The sequence below is a fragment of the Lissotriton helveticus genome, chromosome 12 (assembly GCF_964261635.1).
Source record: "Lissotriton helveticus chromosome 12, aLisHel1.1, whole genome shotgun sequence".
NCBI lineage: Eukaryota > Metazoa > Chordata > Amphibia > Caudata > Salamandridae > Lissotriton > Lissotriton helveticus.
In genome coordinates this window covers 678,243,343-678,264,519 of record NC_136073.1, presented here as the reverse complement: position 1 = coordinate 678,264,519, position 21,177 = coordinate 678,243,343, and the positions used below count along the sequence as shown (strand labels likewise).

The window sequence follows — 21,177 nt, the reverse complement described above, 5'->3', positions numbered from 1 at the left end:
AAGGTGACATTACATTTGTTTGATGGCTAGATGGCTATTACCCCACTCATCTTCTATTTCTCACTTCTACACTTCTGCACTCGCAGTATACACCTCTTGCACAAAATCACAGCTTGCCTGCAGCCTCATACTTCTATAGCTCATTTAGATTTTACAATGTTTGACCGAGCTCTACAAAGATTTCCTCACGGTCCAATCTTCCTTTTTTAATCACTGTTTAGCAGGTTAAATTATTGTATGACCTCACAGCTAATTATATATATTTTTTGTTTCTTTTGCAGCAGAAAATGAAAACAGTGGGCTTAATACAAACTCACTCCAGCGAAAGAAAAAAGGACTCTTGAGGCCAACCCATCAGCGCTCCAAGCCCCACCTCCAGATCAGCATGCCCCAAGATTTCCGTCAGGTTTCCTCCATTATAGATGTAGATATTCTGCCAGAAACTCACCGCCGTGTCCGGCTCCATAAGCATGGATCAGACAAACCACTAGGTTTCTACATTCGTGATGGTATTAGCGTCCGTGTCACACCTCATGGGGTTGAGAAGGTACCAGGTATTTTCATTTCACGCTTAGTAAGGGGTGGACTAGCAGAAAGTACAGGACTCCTGGCAATCAATGATGAAATTCTGGAGGTAAATGGCATTGATCTGGCTGGGAAATCCCTGGACCAGGTAACTGACATGATGGTAGCCAATAGTCATAACCTCATCATCACTGTGAAGCCGGCTAACCAAAGGAACAATATTATCCGAAGCAGCAAAGCCTCTGGAAGCTCAGGCATGTCCACAGACAGTGCTTCGAGCCAGCAGACCCCAAGCCCAGCTTCGCACTACATGAGTAACTACAATACAGTGGAAGGGGATAGCGACGAAGATGGAGATGTCATCATTGAAAGTGATGGAGGTCTACAATATATCCCAGCTGTCCTCAACCACAACCACTGTGTCAATGGGGGTTTGGATAAAAACTTTCAGCAGAGCTGCTCACTCCACAGCTCGCAGGCTTCCCTGCATTTCCAGAACAATCATAATAGGAGTCCGGGACCCCCGCCACGTAGACGGGGAAGCAGCATGAGGGAGGACGGCAATTTCATTACGCTATAGACACTGTGGGAATGAACTCTGACTGTTGTATTTTTTGTTTCTGTGTTATTTAAAGTCTTCCTCTCTCCGTATAAAAAGAAAATTCAGGTCTTGAGACAGAACAGGGCTCTAGGTGTCTGTTCTGACATAATAGGGTCCTCTTACAAGTGACAGGGGGGCATGTTTTCACACGGAGACATTGGCATGACTGGAAATATGTACAAGATATGTGTCAATAGATTCAGATGATATTGGTAGCATTTTTGTCCTTCCCATTAACAGCACCTTAAAATGAGCCCTCCAACTTTCAAGGGGCAAAAGATAGGCAACAATCTGCCCCGGCTGTAATAAAGCCATAAGACAGTTTCCGTTCTTAAACTCAGAGAAGACACCCGGCCACCAAAGAAGTTGTCGCATAGTTATCCTATTGCGTTAATAGGGCACTTCATGCATACCACAATTTATAAGGAAAAGGTCCATAGGTGCACCTTGATTGTAAAATCAATGTTTCCAAATCATTACCACCCCACATCTCTTGTAGTAGTACAGGACTCTAAAGCATGGAATAAGGGGTTCCAAGAATTACTCAAAATTCAAAGTATTCCAACATTCGGAGCCTGCCTGAAAATGTGACGGCTGTTGTTGTTATTAGAAGAAGTGGAAGAAAGATCCTATCTGAGAGCTAACATCGAAATTCCACCGGAAAATATTTGTGCCATGAAGCAAGCTCAACCACATCGAGTGCACTCAAAACCCTAAATTACTTAACACATGAATATTAGTGCTTTTTCAGAGAATACCCGTTGCACAACCCTTTGCTTAGTTTGCCTTCTTTCACTGCTAATTATTGAGATTAGACCCTGTGATGCGACAGCAGTCGCTATGCGTCCAAAGCTGCATTTACCACCTTCATGAGGCTGCGCAATTTTAGGGGTCTTGACTTGGGATCTTTCAAAAGCTTGTCTGTTTATTAGGTGACTTTTTTCTCACTATAGCCGAGTAGGCTGAAGGCACTTCAATAGACTTCCAGGTCACAAATCGAAAGTCCAGCAGGCTTCACTCTCCTATCATTCATCGGACGTTGATATAAAAGTGTACCATTTAATTTCCTAATGTTAACACCTACTGGCTGAGAAATAAGATTTAGAAGGTCGCCCCAATGCTTTTAGGCAGCACAAAGTAAAGAAAACATAAAATGCTAATAACTTTGAGTTATTATCATTTTATGTTTCCTTTGCGGGCGGGTGGGGCTGCTCTACTCTCAGAGCAGGGGAGGAGTGGTTTGCCTACTCCTAAGTGCACATGACTGTTTGGCCGGCTCTCTCGGGCTGCCCAAAACATGCGCACTTTACCTGTTCTCCATGCAGGCTGCATTACAGCCTGTGTAGAGAACATGCCCAGGCCCCCATTCCCTGGCTGAGCTTCGAACCAGGACACTCAGACCAATCACAATGTTGCATTGCAGCGTTGTGATTGGTTAGGGGAGCCTAGCTGGGCTTCCTGTCCTTGAGTCCAACAACAAGAGCAGGAGCAGAGACGCGGGACCTGGAGGCAAGGTGTTTATTTTATTGTTCACATTTTCTTTGCATTGCGAACCCCCCCGCACGCGCCCCCCAACCGCTCCCGCCCCGCCACCCACGAGTCATGCCGGTCACCACTGTTGTAAACTCTTTATATAGTTATTAACATTAAGCTGTGTGTGGGAGTAGTGCAACCTTTAAAGAGGCACCAGTGAAAGCAGATGCAGGTCCCTGGTCAGTGAATCAGGTGACAGCACACTTAGCTCTCTGTTGTTACAGACGGTATAACGTTTAATGCTACTAGCACAATACCAAGGACATCAATAGTGGGTGGTAGAAATATGATATTAATAACAATTCATTTGTCATTTAGAGCTTTTAGATCGAGAAATTCTCATTAGAAAGTTCTATGTCCAGATATTTTTAATGGAAAATGGTATTCCATTGATTAGCCATTGAAGATTAAAAGACTCAGTCTTTCACCGCAAGATTTGAACAGATTACATACACATCTCAACAGAGGGTTCTTTACCCACAGAATTATCTCATCAGTGTTCAAGAGTATGCACCCTTTGTCTCATATCCTCCTCACTAACATTCACGGGACCATCTCAAGCCAGTAATAGTCGATAACTTGCAAGTTAATTTCTGTGGTGCTGGATATTTTACTACTTGTAGACACAGTGGTAACATTTTTAGTATTGCAGGAAGAATCAGAAAAGACGAGAAAGGTGTAGTGCTTCTACCATACCCTAGCGACCAAGTGGTGATCAGAAGTTGCTCAGATCCCTAAAAATTATGTACATTCTCAGGCCAACTTCCTTAACGAAAGTGTTCTGTATACCATATTGGCACTAGCTGCCCCTCATTTTGATGTGCATTCTACCAAATTCCTTTAAACCAGATCTCAGCCTCTAACCTGTTTAGGTTGTATTCACTGCTTGGTCCAAATCACTTAAAAAGAAGTCATGTTTCAAGCTCCAGCAAGTATCTCTCTCAAAATACCCCACTCCTTTAGGTTGTAAAAAGCGAATATGCGTAGGAATGATTGAAATGAAAAGTTGCCTAAAAAAATTCTAATGTGGGTCCTTCAGTACTCTTGTCCCTCAACTACACAAACCTTTCACTTGATGAACACATTACTTACCTTCGGTAACGCCAGATCTGGTACATACTCTATCAAGAAGCAGATCCCTGTTGGACAACCAGGATCATCAGGGCACACTGCCAGACTGCCTTGAGGTTCATCGCTCAAAAGTCTGGGCAAGGTCTTGGAGTTGTGACCTGGCTGAAGGCACCACAAGCAAACCAGGTAGGGGTCTGTCACAGACATCGGCCTGTGACAGGATCCATAAGGTTTAAATCCCACAGGATTTTTAAGGGACATCCCTAAAGCACACTGGGATGTTAACTCAAAAAGAATTACAACAAAAAGTCTAAAAAGGTAATCCAAAAAAGGACAAAGGTAACTTTCTCTACATCTGTGCTGATGGTGTGGAAAGAGAACTGATGTCAGCGTGTTGGTGTGGTGCCTATATACACGCTGTTAACGTCACTTCTGGCACAAACTACACCGATGTAAAGCTGATCAATGCCATTTACCGGCATGCAGAAGTACAACTCAAGATTTTCCTGATCCAGCCTGACGCCTGGGAAATATTCTCAGGTAAGGAATCTGCAGATAGAAGTCTCTAATCAGATGAAGGCAATTGTAGTACTGGGGCCAGAATGACCGCAGTTTGCAGTGCCGGTGCTACTTATCCCTCCTATTGCAACGCAACATGGCAGTTATGAACATAACAGCTCATTTGAGGACCATGAGCACTGCACATAGGATATTGAGCATAACATTCCTGCTTTTTCTTCTGGCCACTACATAGTGCCCTTAAATTTAACTGTTGAAACCTGGCTCCCGATCTCTGGACATCATACAAGAATTTTCTTTGCTTCAAATAACACTAGTACAACAGGTCCAGGGATTTCTTTAGTTTTGTCACATGCTCCTTGACATTTAAAGGGGGGGGGGGGGGGTTAAGGGCGTTTTAAATCACACCTCTTATTTCCACCTACCTCCATCATTTAGCTCTAAAACTCCTCGGCATGCCCTCCCAACTCGATATACTTTCTACTGAAGCTTATTCAATCTAAGCCAAAACCCTCCAGTGTGATTTTCAGATCTCTAGCCAACATCAACTTAGCGGCGAAACCAGGGATTATCTTATTTCGCAGTTGCAAAGGGGAATCCAAGATCAATGTAGTATGAGGATCTTAGCACATGTTTATATAATAAAATCTTCATCTACATCACCATCAGCCTAGAAAAAGGCTATTATGTAGTTACTGAACCTTCAGGCCCTGTGATCTAATGGGCCACTGGATTCTGGATTACGTGAGGTCAAGTAGAAAAAAAAATTCCATTCAGGATACAGAGTGTTCCTGTAGTTCAAACTTGAACCAACTAAAGCAGTAACTGCCACAGTCCCACAAGAATAGGTACGGTATGGAAGGATGTGCTAGTGAAGCTCATATAAAAAGGAGGCAGTAGAAACAGTTGCTTTGGTTGCATTCTATCTAACTTGAGCCAGTTTCTCCCGTCCTGTCTTGGCCTTCACTATACCAAGTTGGAACTTGGCTGCTTCCAACTGGAGGATAATTTCTTTATCACCCTCATACATTTAGAAGTTGAAGCATCTAGCCGGGAGAAGGCAAGAAAGAGCCTACCCATAGATATAAAAAAATACTCCTTGACGTGATTAACCCTTTGATACCCCATAACGAAGATTGTGGGACTTAGATTTATCTGGGGAATGGAGACAGACTGTTTGAGTGTTGTGCCTTTAAGACTGCTCTGCTGGCAGTGGAACTGTCTGCAATTCTGCATACTTTTAGGCTTACTTCTGCAAAAAGTTTGTGAAATCCATTTTGCATGAGTATATTTTCTTATGTGAAAGTCTGTCAAGGGAGTGCAAATACGCTTTCCTAACTTTTGTTTCCACTGGGAATTTATTTTTCACTCTGGGGAAACGCTTCCCTTATTACCCCACCAATTACGGGGATTTCAACAGTTGTGAATAAAATCTCACAGCCTGTTCCAGCCATGGAATGCCCATTTTCTTCCCCTCTAAGTAGAATTATTCACAGTAAAAACTTTGTGTTGGTCAATTTGTTCATAAGGACTAAACCAGCTTTTGTTAGTTCAAAAAGTGGTTTGGCACTCGTTAAAATAGGCTATTTGCGTATGTTTAAGTAAGCCAAACTTACTCACAAATAGCTTTAGCAATTACTCCCCGTGTCTTTAATAATCTGCACATAACTTACATTTTTAAGAAGCTTACCTTACCTCTCATTTTGAAGATGCTACTCCTGGAACCAATACTGGTAACAGGAAAACGAGACTGGCAAGAGACAACACAAATTAAGAATTAAAGGACAACTCCCTGAAATGTTTTATTTTACACTGTGGACCCCACACAATTCCCCTTGCTTATGTGATCTTCTGTTATCTCATTTCCTTGTGATTCCATGAAAAAGGAAATTGGGGTTCAAGACTTTGCCTAACAAAAAGGTGAGAGCGGGCATTTTCGGTGGTATTTATTGTGCTTGTCTAGAGTGGTTACTTGTTGAAATACTGAAGTTTGGCTTACAATATTAGTATGAATAGCTATATGACAGCAACAATTCAGACAATTTAAAGTTAGAAAGACACTATAAAAAGACTTATGTTATGCTCAGTGTATCATAGTACAAAGATCAACAGAGTTTTATGACCTCTTGTCAAGGTAGGCAACTCTAGCCAGTGTTAGTTCGTGCAAGCTCTAGTATGCCATGCCCACAACTTAGAATCCTCAAAACTACAACTCCCAGAGAGAAGTCTCTTTTGGCTACAAATCCAGAGCTTGCTGAAAGTTTCTTGATCGAAAATGAACCTTTTGGCAGTACTGTGTTAGAACAAATCAAGGCAATTGCTCCGTGGTGTATTTGTGTCAAACAACTTGATATTTTTGAGTGACAATTGTCATACTGAATGGTTTCCGCCAGTCTGATCTTGATTGTGGCTAGCAGTGCCTACAATTGGCGTAATTCTGTCATCTTGGAGAAAAAAATCCTTGAACGATAATGTGGAGAAAGCATCTTAACAAAAACTTGCTAAATTGAGAAAAGAGCACCAATGTTTTGGGTATTCAATCCAGAGTCTGAAATAAAGTCAAAACTCAAGAAAAACGAGAAGAAAAACATGCAGTAATAAAAAAGAAATGTAACGTGACTGATCAAGGAAAAAAAAGTTTAAAGAGGTAAAAAACTAGTACATTTAAAAAAAAGGTAGCTCAACCCACAGTCTGTTTTTTTTTACAATTGTTGATGTCCATATTATTTTCAATACTGCAACAAAGAAGGGAGAAGGGGGGAAGGGGCAGAAAGCGTGTGTGTGATGAATATGGAATGTGTGAAGGAAGACAGTAGGCGTAAACTGACAAGTCTATCAGGGGAGGAGGGGAGGAGTGGATCTAGAATGAATGACTTAATATCAGTTGACTAAATATTGTATATAGTATATCGTCAGCCACAATATTGTGAGGGTAAGTATATATCGCTAAGAATATATTTACTATTTTTAACTCCAATTCAACGTACCTTAAAGATATATCTTGTCAAGGTGCATAAATGTGGGCATACCTTCACAATATTGTTGTGGTTTATATTCTGGATACAATATTTTGGAAGGTCCATATTTAAAATGCCATATTTATATATATCATCAATAGGCCCATTTGTCAGGCTGACGCTCACAGCTTTGTCAGTTATGATAACAGCAATTCGACTGGTTGGTATTTGCCAATTTTAACTGGATCACATCTGTTCCCAAGTGGGCTACTGTCACTTGTGACTTCTTTGAGCCGTCTTGGCTTTTCAGCCAGCACCCCTTTACATTATTTGTCTTGGATTCTCACTTTTCGTGGTAGAGGCGTGAGCCTATACGATCTCCGTCGACAAACTGCTATTGGCTCAAAACATATATGGAATTAGGTGATGACATGGGGTCTTTCAGCAGCAATCTGTAGCAGTCTACATACGAATGTGAAAGTCTTGAATTAATTATGCATCTGAAATCGCAGGAGTGACCCATGAGAGTAACTTATCTCCCTGGGAATGGCACCTCATGTTCCTGAGTGATATTGCATATACTCACTGAAGTAATTCCCAGATTTTACTACATTAGTCTAAACAGTAGACACGTATATTTGAGGTGTAGGCAATTCACACACAAATTTAAATGTTATCAACTATGTTTTAAAGCGAGGGGCAACCATGTACTGGAGGTCTCTAAAAGGCAGTCTTGCGTTTTTATTTACACTAGACAGAAAATAGTATGTGCTCGTATTTATCGTTTTCTCATCATAGGACAAGGTACATTTAAACAAAGAGATGACAATTGTTTTTATGTGGCTTTAATTTTTTTTAACTGGAAAGGAATAGTAGAGAAATCACGGAATTTCCCGCCTGGTCTTTTTTCATAACATGACTGAAGTAGTGTACAGAAGGGCAAGCTGGCCGGCCTCAAGAGCTCAAAAGGGAATTTTCATATGATGTGGGTGTATCGACTACTTGTATAAGGTATGCTCTGGCCCCTACAGCAACAATAATTTGAATGTTTTTGCTAACTTGGGAGAATATTGTTACCATGGTTGGTGGATTCTAATGCATGATGTGTAGATTAGGCTACTTCAAGGGGTTTGAGAACCCTGTACAGTGTACACTAACACCCCTTTCTGCACTTTTTTGTCCTTTGCAGCTTGAGTAGGGGACAAGGTCACAGAATTAGCAGTGCAGAGGTTCCTGCTTTGCAATATCTAGTTATGAAGGATCTAAGGTGTCTGTACTCAATGCCCCAAACAGCTGCATTGTTGACAAGGGTCTTTCTTGAAGGTTGTCCTATCTCTTTGTCTTTTTATGGCTTGGGGGAGAGAATATGCCAAATTGTAAGACTTTGCTACTGAAAACTTCAGAACAGTCTCTGTCACACTTTGCGAATACTATGAAAGATTGCAAAAATTATTTTCAAATTCCAGTTAATTAAATCTGGACAGAAAATGTTTTATCGCAGAAATAAGCCCACAAAGCTCAGCTATTTTACTTTTCACCATAATGTTTTTCTACAATCCTAGGATCATTTTACCCAAGGACGAATTGAATAAGAAAATGTAGACCTGTCATTGAATGATGACTTTCGTCCTGTTGTGCCAGCAAAAATATAATTGTGTACTCCGCACCCACAAACAACAGAATGGAAAGAAATAAACAGGACTACAGAGACTCACTCGCATGACTTGGAACATGGGTTAACTCGTCCCTATGATAGAAATTGATGGTTTCTTTAACATGTTCAAAGGATGTGGATTTGTTTTTGTTGATATTTCAGAGACCCAAAATGTTCAGTAGCAGCAAAAAGTTTACTTCAACCTATTCTGGAACTTTTTTTTGTATTTGCACCTCTGTAAAATATTTGTGCTTAGGCTTTGACCACTAACAAGACAAATTGCTCCTATTGTTTTGATCCACAATGCATGCACTTTACTTTGCAAAGACAGCTGGCACTAATGGACTGTCATATTGGGAAGTGTCATTCCTACTACGAGTGAGACACTACAGTTTGCAGGGAGCTTTATTTGCTGTAGCCTCTGCCATCTATTTGACACTGAAAAGTCACAGCAAGTGGCAACGACTTAAGTACGGAAGCCCGGTCACAAATTATTTTCTGGTGAAACGTTTTCAAGGGTGCCAATCGATCAGAACTTAACTTAAAATGTGTTTTTTTCTAATATAAAATGTACTGGGTCAGGTATTTATCGGGGGGTGGGGGGGTTGAATTAGGAGGGTGGGCGAAGTGGGCCTTTTGAACTAGTAGTAAGAGCCACACTATATAACAATCTTAAATAAATGAAATATATATTGCTTAAAATAACACAAGATACACCCTTCACAAGACTTTTACGGTCACGGTACAAGTACTGAAATGAACTATTTTTAAAAAGATGTTTTTTTTGTTTTGAATGAGCATTCTAATCTCAAAGAACTTGAACGTTTTGGGGTATTTAATTCTGAAAATAATGCACTAAATCAGACTATTTGATTTTGTTACACAAGGGAACTTCAAAGAATGGACGATGACACATTTTCTTCACTGCTGCTTTTTTATTTAATACACATATCACAAGGTAATACATGCCGAGATTTTGTGGCTTGGAACAAATAACTGTCAACACGTTTTGCAAATCATCGTAAAGAGCACCAAGGAACACGTAGTTCCTATAATCTTAAATTGAGTTTGATAATAACCCTGGAGGAAACAACCTCGTGCCAGTGATAAAACATCAGTCTGCGTCACATAGGAATGTCAGGAATTTACTTGACGACGGAGAAGATGGACAATAACAAGACTTCCTATTAATGTGGTTATGTCCTTGTTAAATGTCAGTGTTTGTTCTTTTTTGCTAAATAAATATTTCTTTAGAAGATTGTGTGGCTATTTTTGTATTCGAAAAGACAAATGACGATATTTTTTCTTGTTACAGGCATGGCTAAGAGCTAGTTTTATAGTACGATAATTTTTTAGGCTTGGCCTACTGGCACCTTTAGTTATTTCTCGAGCCTCATGTTATAAAAAAAAATAGAAATAAAAAAAGATACATATATACATCGAGGAGCTTTGGATCGACCATCTGCATCCATTTACCTATTCATTCATCTATCAATCACGTGTTGCTTCTGCCCACCACAGCATACACATACAACAGTGGCCTTCAAACTTTTTAATTCTGCGCCCTTAAGTGAAGGAAAAAAAAAAAGCAGTGGGGCACCCCTCAACATTTTTCACAATTATTCTATTAAACGGTTAAAGTTTAAATATGTCTAAACTTATTACTAAGTTCTGTTACTATTTAAAAAATGCAATCAAATACATGATTGCCAAAAACACTACCTTTGGACACCTTCTCCCAGCCAGGAAATAAATAACGAAAGATGTTAGTGATGGCCCATTACAGAGCGGAGGACTAATACTCGATTTTTCTGCTAAAAGCAAAGCACTGTTACCAGCATAATGTTTCTTTTAGTCCAAGCCTGGCGCCCCCCCCGGGATAACTTGATGCCCCCGTAGGGAGGGGGGGGAGGCACCCTCCAGTTTGAGAGACCCCTGGCATACAACATGGGGCAATGAGTCAGCCCACTTCAACAATTCGCACTGTGTTGCCTGATCACAAGAGCACACCTGTTTAAAAATGTTTAAATATGTCTAGAGTTATTTAAACATTGCAGTTAAGTTCTCTCATCGTTTTAAAAATGCAATCAAATACATGATTGCCAAACATACTGTTCTAGTCAGGCACGCCTTACTAACGCGTACAAGTATCTACAGTGTGATTATTAGAAGTGGAGTGGGGGTTTTGAAGAATATTTGGAGTCCCTACCCTTTTAACACATACTCTCAGCTAGTATATACATGACAAAACATTAGTGATGGCCCATTACAGAGCGACTTACTGCCACTATTTTTTTTCAGCTTAAAACAAAGCGCTGTTATCAGCATCATGCTCCTTTTGTCCAGATCCAGCCGCCTCCCCCCCCTCGACACACACACTTGAGATCCCCCTAGGGGGGTCCGGCACATAGTTTGAAGACCCCTAAAATAGATAAATATATATATTCACTAAAAACCCCAAAGAAGACGGCCGTTATAGTTATGAAACAAAATTTAAAAAAACTTTAGAAATTCACAGAAAAAACAGGTTATAGGGGCGTTAAAGTTAGGCTCAGATTTAACCCCTACAAAACCAGTGAAATTCAGCAGTTATAGTTTCCAGAGCTAACTATAATTTACCCCCCCGCAATGCACTGCTTATGATATTACATATTACATCACTCATTAAATGGTCAGAGACATCACTGATGACATATCAAATGATATGACTTCTCGAATTACATCACTGATGACATCCTCCAGTGATTGTGAGTGTTTTTAAAAAGTTGATGAGAGCTAAAAATATATACCAAGGTACCACAAAACTTAGATTAGTATACTTTGTGTACTTCTAATGAGTGATACTATTTCTAACATATATTATGTGAGTGTCTGTGTGACTGTATCCGTGAGTGGGTGTGTGAGTGGCTATATGGGTATGTGAGTTGGTGTGTGAGTGCCTGTATTGGTGAATAAGTGGGTTCGTGAGTAGCTGTATGGTTGAATAAGTGGGTGGGTGAGTAGCTGTAAGGGTGAATAAGTGGGTCTATAAGGAGCTGTATGGGTGAATTTGGGGCTGTGAGTGTGGCTGTATTGGTGAATGAGTGAGTGTGTGAGTGGCTGTGTAGTTGGGTGTGTGGCTGTATGGGTGGCTCTATGGGTGGGTGGCTAAATCAGTGACTCCATGCATGTGTGAGTAGGTGTATGAATGGCTATGTGGGTAAGTGAGTGAGTGGGTGAATGACTAGCTGTATGGCTGAATGTTTGGCTATTTGAGTGGGTATTTGGTTGCTGTGTAAGAGGCTGTACTGGAGAGTGATGTCTGTGTGAGTATCTTCATGGGTGAGTGTATGGCCGTGTTCAGAGGTTGTATGCACGAGTAAATAGCAGTGTAAGTGGTTGTGTGGTTGAATGTGTGTGTGTGTGTAAGTAGCTGTATGGGTGAGTGAGTGGCTTTGTGAGTGCTTGCAGAGGTGACTGTGTGGGTGTGTGAGTGGTCCTATGGATGAGAGGGAGTGTGAATGGTTGTATGGGTAAGTGAGTGGTTCTGTGGGTATGTGAATGGGTAGTTGAGAGGTTGCATGTGGTGTGAGTGGGTGTGTGTGTGAGTAGTTCTGTGGATGATGTCATGAGTGATGTCACTAACAATGTCATGAGTGAAGTAATATGTGAGGTCACAAGCAGTGGATATACGTTATAGTTAGCTGGGGTAAGAATAACTGCTGAATTTCACTGGTTTTGTACGAATGAAATATGAGCCTAACTGTAACATTCCTGTAACCTTTGTTTTTCTGTGAATTTCAATTTTTAAAAATTCTATTTCCTAACTATAATGTCCCTGTAACCTGTTTTTTCTATATTTTTTTAAATTGTTATTTCCTAACTATAACAAACCCTGTCACCTTTGGATTTTGAACTGAATTTCTAAGGTTTTTCACATTTTATTTCCACACTGTAACCTTTGAGAGTGGATTTGAGAGAAGCGGATAGGTCGGTGAGTGGGTTTGTGAGTTGCTGTATGGGTCTGAGTGGCTGTATGGGTCAATGTGGGCTGTATGGGTCAGTGCGAGTGGGGGTGATCGAGAGGCTGTATGGGTCGGTGAGTGAGTGTGTGAGTGACTGGGTCTGTGGACAGATCTGAGAGTGGCAGAATGGGTATGTGAGTGGTTGTCTGAGTGTCTGTAGGGGTGTATCAGTAGCTGTGTGAATGACTGCGCCAGAATAGAACCTCATCTGCACCTTTATCGAAGAGTCCACAGCTTTGCACAAAATGTCTACCCAACTGGGGTACTTTCTACTGATTCATTAGTAAGTGCTACCTCACTGGGTAAATATCTACTGCATATTCTACACTATAGCTGCGTAATGGACCACGAGAAAATGTCTCCAGTGACCGGTGGCGTAACGAAACTTGAAGGGGCCCCCTGCAAAGAACATGGAGGGGGGGCCCCCGCACCCGGTGGCCTGGCCCACCACCTACCACTTTACCCCACTGCCCACAAATCCGGTATATTTTGATTTGAAACCTCCAAAATTTAATGAAATGCTTCTATATTGTCTTGCTCAAAGTTCTAATGAGAAAGTGGGAAACACTCTTAACATATATTCAACGCCATTGGTAACAACACTGCCAAAAGCAGTTTATTTAACTGAGGCAGCAATCAGAACAATGCCAAGGAGCGATCTTATTGTCTCAGGAACTGCAGATATCAGAATAATGCCACGGAGTGATCCTATTGTCTCAGGAACTGCCTATGGCTGAAGAACAAACAACAACTATGAAGGGTCTGAATTAGAATTGACATTAATGGACAATAACTTGAAACTTTGAGAGACAAACCAAAACCTACAATTCCATAGACTCGGCTGACAATATACATGAGAAGTACACAAGATATAACTCAGTATCCTGCGAAAGGCAAGATAAATAGACTGGTGAATTATCTGCATGTCACACACTTGCGACTGTCAAGGGTTGTGCATGATAATAACATGAACTGAGGAAGCAATTTCTGCCACATTGTCTGTATTAGTAAGCATTACAAAACAAGCAGGCAAACGAGGCTGAGAATGAAAACTGTTTGGATGCTTCAGAACATTGATGCAGATGTTAGTCTGTTTAGATTTATCATTTCTGTAGTATAAACAGTGCTAAATGCAAGATTTAAGGCACATGTATTACAGACAAGTGCAAGCAACACCATAAATAACACCGCATTTGGAATAAAAATAAACCATATCAGCAAGTATCTAATGAAATAATCTATACAAACTGTTGTTGGTAAAGCAAAAGAAAAGTGCAAATACTTTCATAGTTTATAATAAAGCAATCACTAGTCCAGTAATATACAAAAATCAAACATGTTTTGTAAAACAATCCAATTTTCGTCTTGCATCAAGGTGAAAATACTTTCGAAGTGCATGATAAAAACAAGCCCAGCGGTATGCAAAAATGAATCCAGGTTAGTCAAACAAACTCACAGTTTGGTGTGTGCATAAAGGCACATGTATTTCAAAGCAACTGGTAAACAATAACAACTACAGCACCATACAATAATCAAACCAGTTTAGGCTAACAACTCCCTTGTTGAAGGCTCAACTATTTCAAAGTGACTGGCAAAACAGTAACAAGTACAGCAGGCAGCAGCATACATAAATCAAACCACTTTAGTCAACCAATGCCCTTTGGGTTTGTACATGAAGGTGCAAACATTTCAAATTAAAACAATAACAATTTAGCAGCATAAACATCAAACCTGTACAGTCAAACAATGCCCCTTTTATTCGTGCATAAAGGGGCACATATTTCAACTTAAGTGGTAAAAACTTTAACCAGTTTAGCAGCATGAACATTTAACCAGTCTAAACAAAGTGGGCCCTCTTGGTTTGTGCATAAAGGCGCAAATATTTAAGTGACTGGCAAAATACTAACAAGCTCAGCAGTAAAATAAACAAAGCTGTTTACTCAAACAATGCCCCTTTTTTCTGTGCAAAAGAAAATGTCATGGGGGCACATATTTCAGGTTAAGCTAAATACATTTCTTCTTGACTCTATAAAACGTATGTTCAGAATATTGAGGTAGCCTATATATAAGCGCACAATATTTAAAGTATGATATACTGGCAGAATACCATATTACTTATTGCTTTTTCATAGCATTCAAGGGGCAGATACATTTAGAAAATCAGACTATGAGTAGGAACAGTACTTGCAGGAGCCTGATGATATTAGTTGCAGAGTTTGAAGTCTGGTACAGCAGAAAACAATGCTCAAAAAGTGGACACAAGGCTGAAGGCTGCTTACACCAGGAAGAGTGAATGGCAAATTAGACTAGTGGCTGAAGACTACTAGTGCTTGGTCACTGAATTGGAGAGATGTACTTGACTGAAAGAACGTTTGCCTCTTTGCCTTTCTTGGTGCAAACTATTCTGTTAGAGCTTTCACATTTAAGTTTTTTGTCAGATCCTTCTTGATGCCTAAAGTTGCAAGTCCTGACAACCTTTCTGATGTCAGGATAGTTCTTGATTAATTTTAACTTTGAAAATGACGTTCCTGCACTGGCTACAGTATCTGGAATTGTAAGAAAAAGTTTCAGTGCTGTCACATCTAAAACACACTGGACAAAATTGCATTGTTTCTCAAAAATAAAAGGTCAGCCAGATCCTTTATTGTGCCACCTGAAATAAGTTGTATTTGTTCTTTCAATGCTGCTTTGAAAGCGATGAGTTGTTGTGAAAACTCGAGGGACTAGTCTTTTTTGTAATGAGCTGCCAGGGTCATGGCTGCTTCAAATAACTCCTCTTCAGTAGCTTTGAGGATTTCTGAAGGCATCCCAGACTCTCTTGAGGCCTGGCCTGCAGCTTTAGTGGCAGGGACAAGCAAGCAGCAGAAGACCGGGAAAGGCTAGCCAAGGGCTAGCAATAATTAAATGATGGCTGCACGGTCTCTTTCAGCCGTCTCTGACCCGGGATGCCTCACCTCATGCGCACTTTTAGTTGCGTGATGCGTATGACAATGGTCACCTGCCCCAGTCCCACCCTAAGGGTGAAGGCCGCGCACCATTTAATTTATGATGAGGCTGCGGCGATGTGCAACGACGACGAGCGTAACGCACGTTACGTAACCTACCACATCCCAGATGGATTAGTGTAGTGCTTACTGGCTGCGCGGCCACGGAGGTAGGCCTGGAGCACAGGGGCCTGTGTTACGCCCATGGTTTGAACTGTTGCACACTTTACACACAGCCTCTAAAGTTAAGCCTGAATGATCTGTGCCAAGCTACTAGAAGGGTGCGCACAGGCTAATTTAGGGTTTGCCTGCCTCTCACCCCGACTAGGATTTTGGCTCCTTCTTGACCAGGTCTCATACCCCAATCAACCACAGTGATAAACAATTCTGGAAGAAGCTATCAGCCATTGTAAGTGGAGTCTGGGGTTTCTGGTGCCAGTTGAACCAGCAACTCTCATTCTGGGCCTGCAAGCAGTCACTCTAGATAGGATCACATCCCACGACTCAGCCCTGCACTACCGCACAGCAAGGCGACCAAAGCAAGTTGTTGCCATGATATGGAAGTAAGGGAAGGTACAGATTGTTTCCCTTTGGGTCACAATTGAGGAGTGTGGCTCACTGATTAGAGCGGCAGACCCTGATGCAGAGGTCTGGCCCGGGACCAGGGTTCAATTCCCGACGCGGCAGGGTCCTGAGCCCAAACGTGTCCACGGACTCGATAATTCTCGCCTCGGTGCCTATTCTAATCATGGGGTCCCACGCTGCAACTCTGGGCAATAGTTGCTTAATCTCCACTACGGCGGCCCACCCGCTGCGGGATGCCTGGCTTTCACCCTGAGGATACCCAGTAGGGGTTATCTCACAGGGAAAAGCCAGGACGGGTTCCCAAGGCAAGCGCCTTGATGCCTTCGGGTGATACGTGCGCTATATAAGTCGCAATACATTTACATTTACAAGGGTCTAGCATGCATTGCCAATGGAAAGGTTGACAATCAATACCAGTCACACAGAACACACATTCAGCAGAAGTTGATGCATTGTTTGCATTACCTTATTATTTATATATTTTTTCCTTAATCTGTATGTTTTGCTTAGTTTAATAAATGCTACCCTCCTGTTTTTTTTTTCAATTGTATATTGTTATTTTTCCCTTCCCTCATCGTTGTTCCTCCCCTTTTTCCAGGGCCGGCTGTAACACTGGTGGCGTCCTATGTGACAATGTATGTTGGCGCCCCTCCAGTGACCAACTCTGCCATCGATTCCCTCACAAGCACCCTTTAACAGTGCCCCTCAAATCTTCATAACCAATGTCTCTCAGATTCATTTAGTTTTCTAGCACCCCTCACACCAGTGTAAGTGTCTGAGCACTTTACATCATGCACAAATTGCACAGAGTGAATCATATGTGTGTAAATCAGTGTATAGAAAATGTGACATCAGACAGGACTACAAGGTATAGGAGTCACATCATAAATACTGGCAGGCAAATTAGTTTAAGAGTCCTTATTCTGGAAAAGTACAAATTCAGAATTATAAAAGGTAACACCATTGTAAGGGGTTCTATTTAATAATAAGAATTGTTTTCTACCCAAATGAACCCTTTTGGCAAAATCAGAATAATGAAAGTCTGGGCAAAAAAACATATAGCTCTAATATATAACTTGCAGTTTGCATGCAGCTCTTTGATGACAGTTAATCGCTCACTGTTCTATGCTAGGATTTTAACATATAAACTGCAAGTAACAAAATGATCTCTCTGACAAAAGCAGTAACCCACTGACCTATTTACATTATGTGCACTTTGTGATCTACATGGCACGTGTTCTTACAAGCAGGGACATTAATCCATTGCTCTATCTTACCATGAGGCAAAACTTCCACTAGACAAACCTCTGCCTATGTCCAGGAAGTGGATTAATCACTGGAGTTATCTTGACATTTTAATTGATGCCTGACATTGCTGGAGGCAAGGACCACAGCAGGAGGGGCTTTTAAAATGATAAAATAGTTGCAAAAGTGACGCCCCCACCCAAATTTAGCACCCGGTGCGGTGACACCGCCCTAGAGCACTGCCCTTTTCCTTTAGATTATTTATGAAATATAAATAGCAGTTATGTATTTCATAGTTGTTTCAAAATGCATATTTTCCATGTCTTAGGTTCTTTTTGTTAGATCTACTTATTATTATGCATTTTGTCTTTAATAAAGCTGATTAAACACGAGAAGTTGATGCAATAAATGAGACTTGGCATGAGGTCTCTGCACTTGCTCGCCTCAACCTGTTTAGGCGAACAAATACATGGGCGGATACTCCAATATCTGGACATGATGGTTCTGTTCCATCTTTACTATCTCGCACTCTTCAAACATCACTGGTACCTGTGGTAGGGGGTGATTAGGAGAGGGAGGAGTTGAGGTGTGGGAGAAGCAGAGCTGTAAATGCTACTGTATAGGTCTAGCGTTAGCCGAGATGGTTTGAGGGGCTTTCAGCCATTGGTTGATTGTTGTCATTCATATTATTGTCCTGGCCGCTGCACTAGAAAGCCTGAGACACTGGGCCAGCCCAATTCTGTTACTGGCTTACCTCTCAGTCGGTGACCACATTCCGGACTTGCACCATGTGCACTTAAGTAGACACAAAATGTAACAGCATTATCAAACAGATGGAAAAGCAAAAAGTAGGCAGCTGACGCCTGACTTATTGGCTATGCTAATGCTTCTTTGACTGGGCTATGCTGCACGACAAATGGTTACGGCTTATATCTTACAGCCAGTGTGCAGATGTTTTCTATGATTATACTTTAAATCAAAACTAATAAAAAGTCATTCTCAAACAGCCATCAGAACGACTTTGCCTGCTTCGGGCTCACCGCTCCCCATCCCCCAACCCCTCCTTTAAGTCTGACGTCAGCAGCAGCAGGGGTCTGGATGGCTTCGGAAATATTTGTGCTTTCAAACTAACTGCTTTCCTTGACACCCTTGAGAAGTCAGGGAATGGACCAGAAAGGATGCTAACATTGTGAAGATTTGTGTGGGCGTATTTCTATGCTGCTGTTAATATTTGTTTGCTGGGGACAGTGACAGTCATGGCTGGGGAGGTACACCCAGGGAAGCATATGTTTCTTGAGGGGGAAAAACAAAGGCCCAAAAATGCGGCCCAATGAGAATCCATCAAGTTACAGCCTGTTTCATGAGGGGGCTGTGCTAATGTGAAGGCACTCAAAGAGAAGTTTCACTAAGTAACAGGCCTTGTAAAGCTTGACCTCCGACCTTGCAACCGTCTGCAGTCAGTGGTTGAAGTTTGGCTTCGATTTGTTAAGGAAACAAGGGCCTGGAGCACTGAGTGCTTCTGCGAAGGCTGCGATTTAGAAAACTATACTCTGTGCGCCCCCAAAATCAAAGTATAAAGGACATTTTGCAACCTCAGCACTTATTACAATGAAAAGCTTCCTCTGTAAGCTACCCGCCCACGTCATCCGTGCTGAAAGAACGTCTTAAATTTGGGTGCAGTTTACTAAGTCCTGGGGTGAGATTTGTGACTCTCCCAAAATGTTGTGTTATACGATTTTGTTCCATCGTCTCATTCGTGGAATGCAGAGAGTTCGAGTAGAATCTGTCTAGATGCATTTCTGTTTGACCCATTGTCTGCCAGGTATTGCCGGTGTATTTTATGTGATTGTGAGAAATGTTCATAACGAAACCGGCCTCGTGCATTTTAAAAATTGCATGTATTTTTATTTCATTAATGTGAAACGTTCATGTAAAGATGTGTGCAAATTCTGTGACAAGCCTTCTTTAATGTCCCAATGCTCCTAATAGAAACTCGGACTATGTGGGTAAACAGGGCGGGTTAGCGCTGGTGGCACCAGGTGCAACACTCTTTTTTGGCGCCCCTCCTCCGTCTCCCCTAAAAGACCTCCTTCTCCACGGATTCCCTCACTCCCACCCTCCAGTCCAACTGGGCCCCTCATCTCTCACAGCCCCTTTCTCACATGCATCGCTGTAAATATTTAAGTTAAGTTTGCTAGTGACAGTCATGGCTTTGAAGCATATGTTTCTTGAGGGGGAACAAACAGCCAGATGCCAGGCCCAGAAAACCCAACTGCCAACCACCCGTCCTTGTACACAGCACATCAAGTTTCCACTTCGTAGGTCTGCATAGCTACGAGGAAAGGATTCAATCTGCATTGAAGCAACATCCTGTGAAACACTGCGGGGTCAGTCACTAACTGGCATACCGGCCCCATGATGCATGCGGCCGTATGCTGCCCAGCCCACCTCACCCTCTGAGTGACTTCGCTCCTCCAATAGCCTCACCTGAGGCCTGGTCTGCACTCTGCAGCTTCAGTGGCAGGCACGAGCTGCAGCAGAAGACACTCTCGTCTGTCTCTGGCCCGGGATGCCTCGCGTTACGCGCACTTTTAATTGCGCATGACAAGGGTCACCAGCCCCACCCTATGCCTCACCATAAGAGTGAAGACTATGCTGACTCAGACATCTGCGCATCATTTACTTATGGTGAGGCCACGGCGAGGTGAAACCATAGCAGGAGTAACATAAGTGGAGGAGGCCCCTGGAACACGGGGGGGGGGGCCCTGGAACACGGGGGCCCCCCACAACGCGGGGGCTGCGGGGGCCTGTGTTACGCCCATGCCAGTGACCTTGTGTGCGTTTTGACAATGTGATTTGTTTCTCATGCATCTTCATCCAGAAATCTGTATCCTTCTATAGAGGAGACAACAAGACTACAGAGAAGTAAATCTCTTCCAAACATGGGTCCTTCCTCTTAAGTATATTAAGTAAGCGCTTCTTTGTTTGGTGGAGATGTCCTCATATTTCTCGGCATCAGGAAAACGTCACCAAAATCGTCAGGAAATGCGCTGGGGACCTTTTGGTAAGCTGCCTATCATCCTGGCAAAAGGTGGTAAGAGCATTGCATACTACTAAGGTGAAAGGGGCGGGCCAAATGGGCGGAGCTTCAGGTGATTTTGCACATTTGTATACTCGTAGTCATTTAAAGGGAGAACTATGGTCTCTGCTCCCATCAGGTAAGGACAAGAAAGAATCAACTCATTACAGTCACTACAGATTGCGCTCCAATAGATCAACGATGCCTTAACCTCCTCAAAGCATTTCAGAATGTCTTACAATGTGGAGCTGCAGAGAAAACACAACTGCTTTCCTTTAGTCAAGCCCAGGAGGTCAGGATCTTTTGTCCATTATAGAAGTGGAGCTTCAATTGCGGCACCTGCTATGTTTTTGTATGCAAGGGCTTCCTGTTGAGGTTTAATTTCTGTGAAATAAGTATCAGGGCAGGAATGGCCTGCCA

General features: G+C 42.0%; 1 protein-coding gene and 1 long non-coding RNA gene across 3 annotated transcripts in view; one reads left to right on the top strand and one right to left on the bottom strand.

The window, feature by feature from the left end:
- The window catches only part of PARD6A (par-6 family cell polarity regulator alpha), a 355,509-nt gene extending 349,809 nt beyond the window's left edge, over positions 1-5,700 (top strand). The window contains exon 4 of one of the 2 annotated variants that reach the window (XM_078669324.1): positions 285-5,700. In XM_078669324.1, the coding sequence (XP_078525450.1) occupies positions 285-1,105 (821 nt within the window). In that variant the 3' untranslated portion in view covers positions 1,106-5,700. Of the gene's footprint in view, positions 1-281 lie in introns of both variants that reach the window. The other variant, XM_078669323.1, reaches the window with a different exon arrangement.
- LOC144798450 (uncharacterized) overlaps positions 1-21,177 on the bottom strand; it is a 1,486,395-nt gene that overhangs the window by 574,775 nt on the left and 890,443 nt on the right. The window lies entirely within an intron of this gene.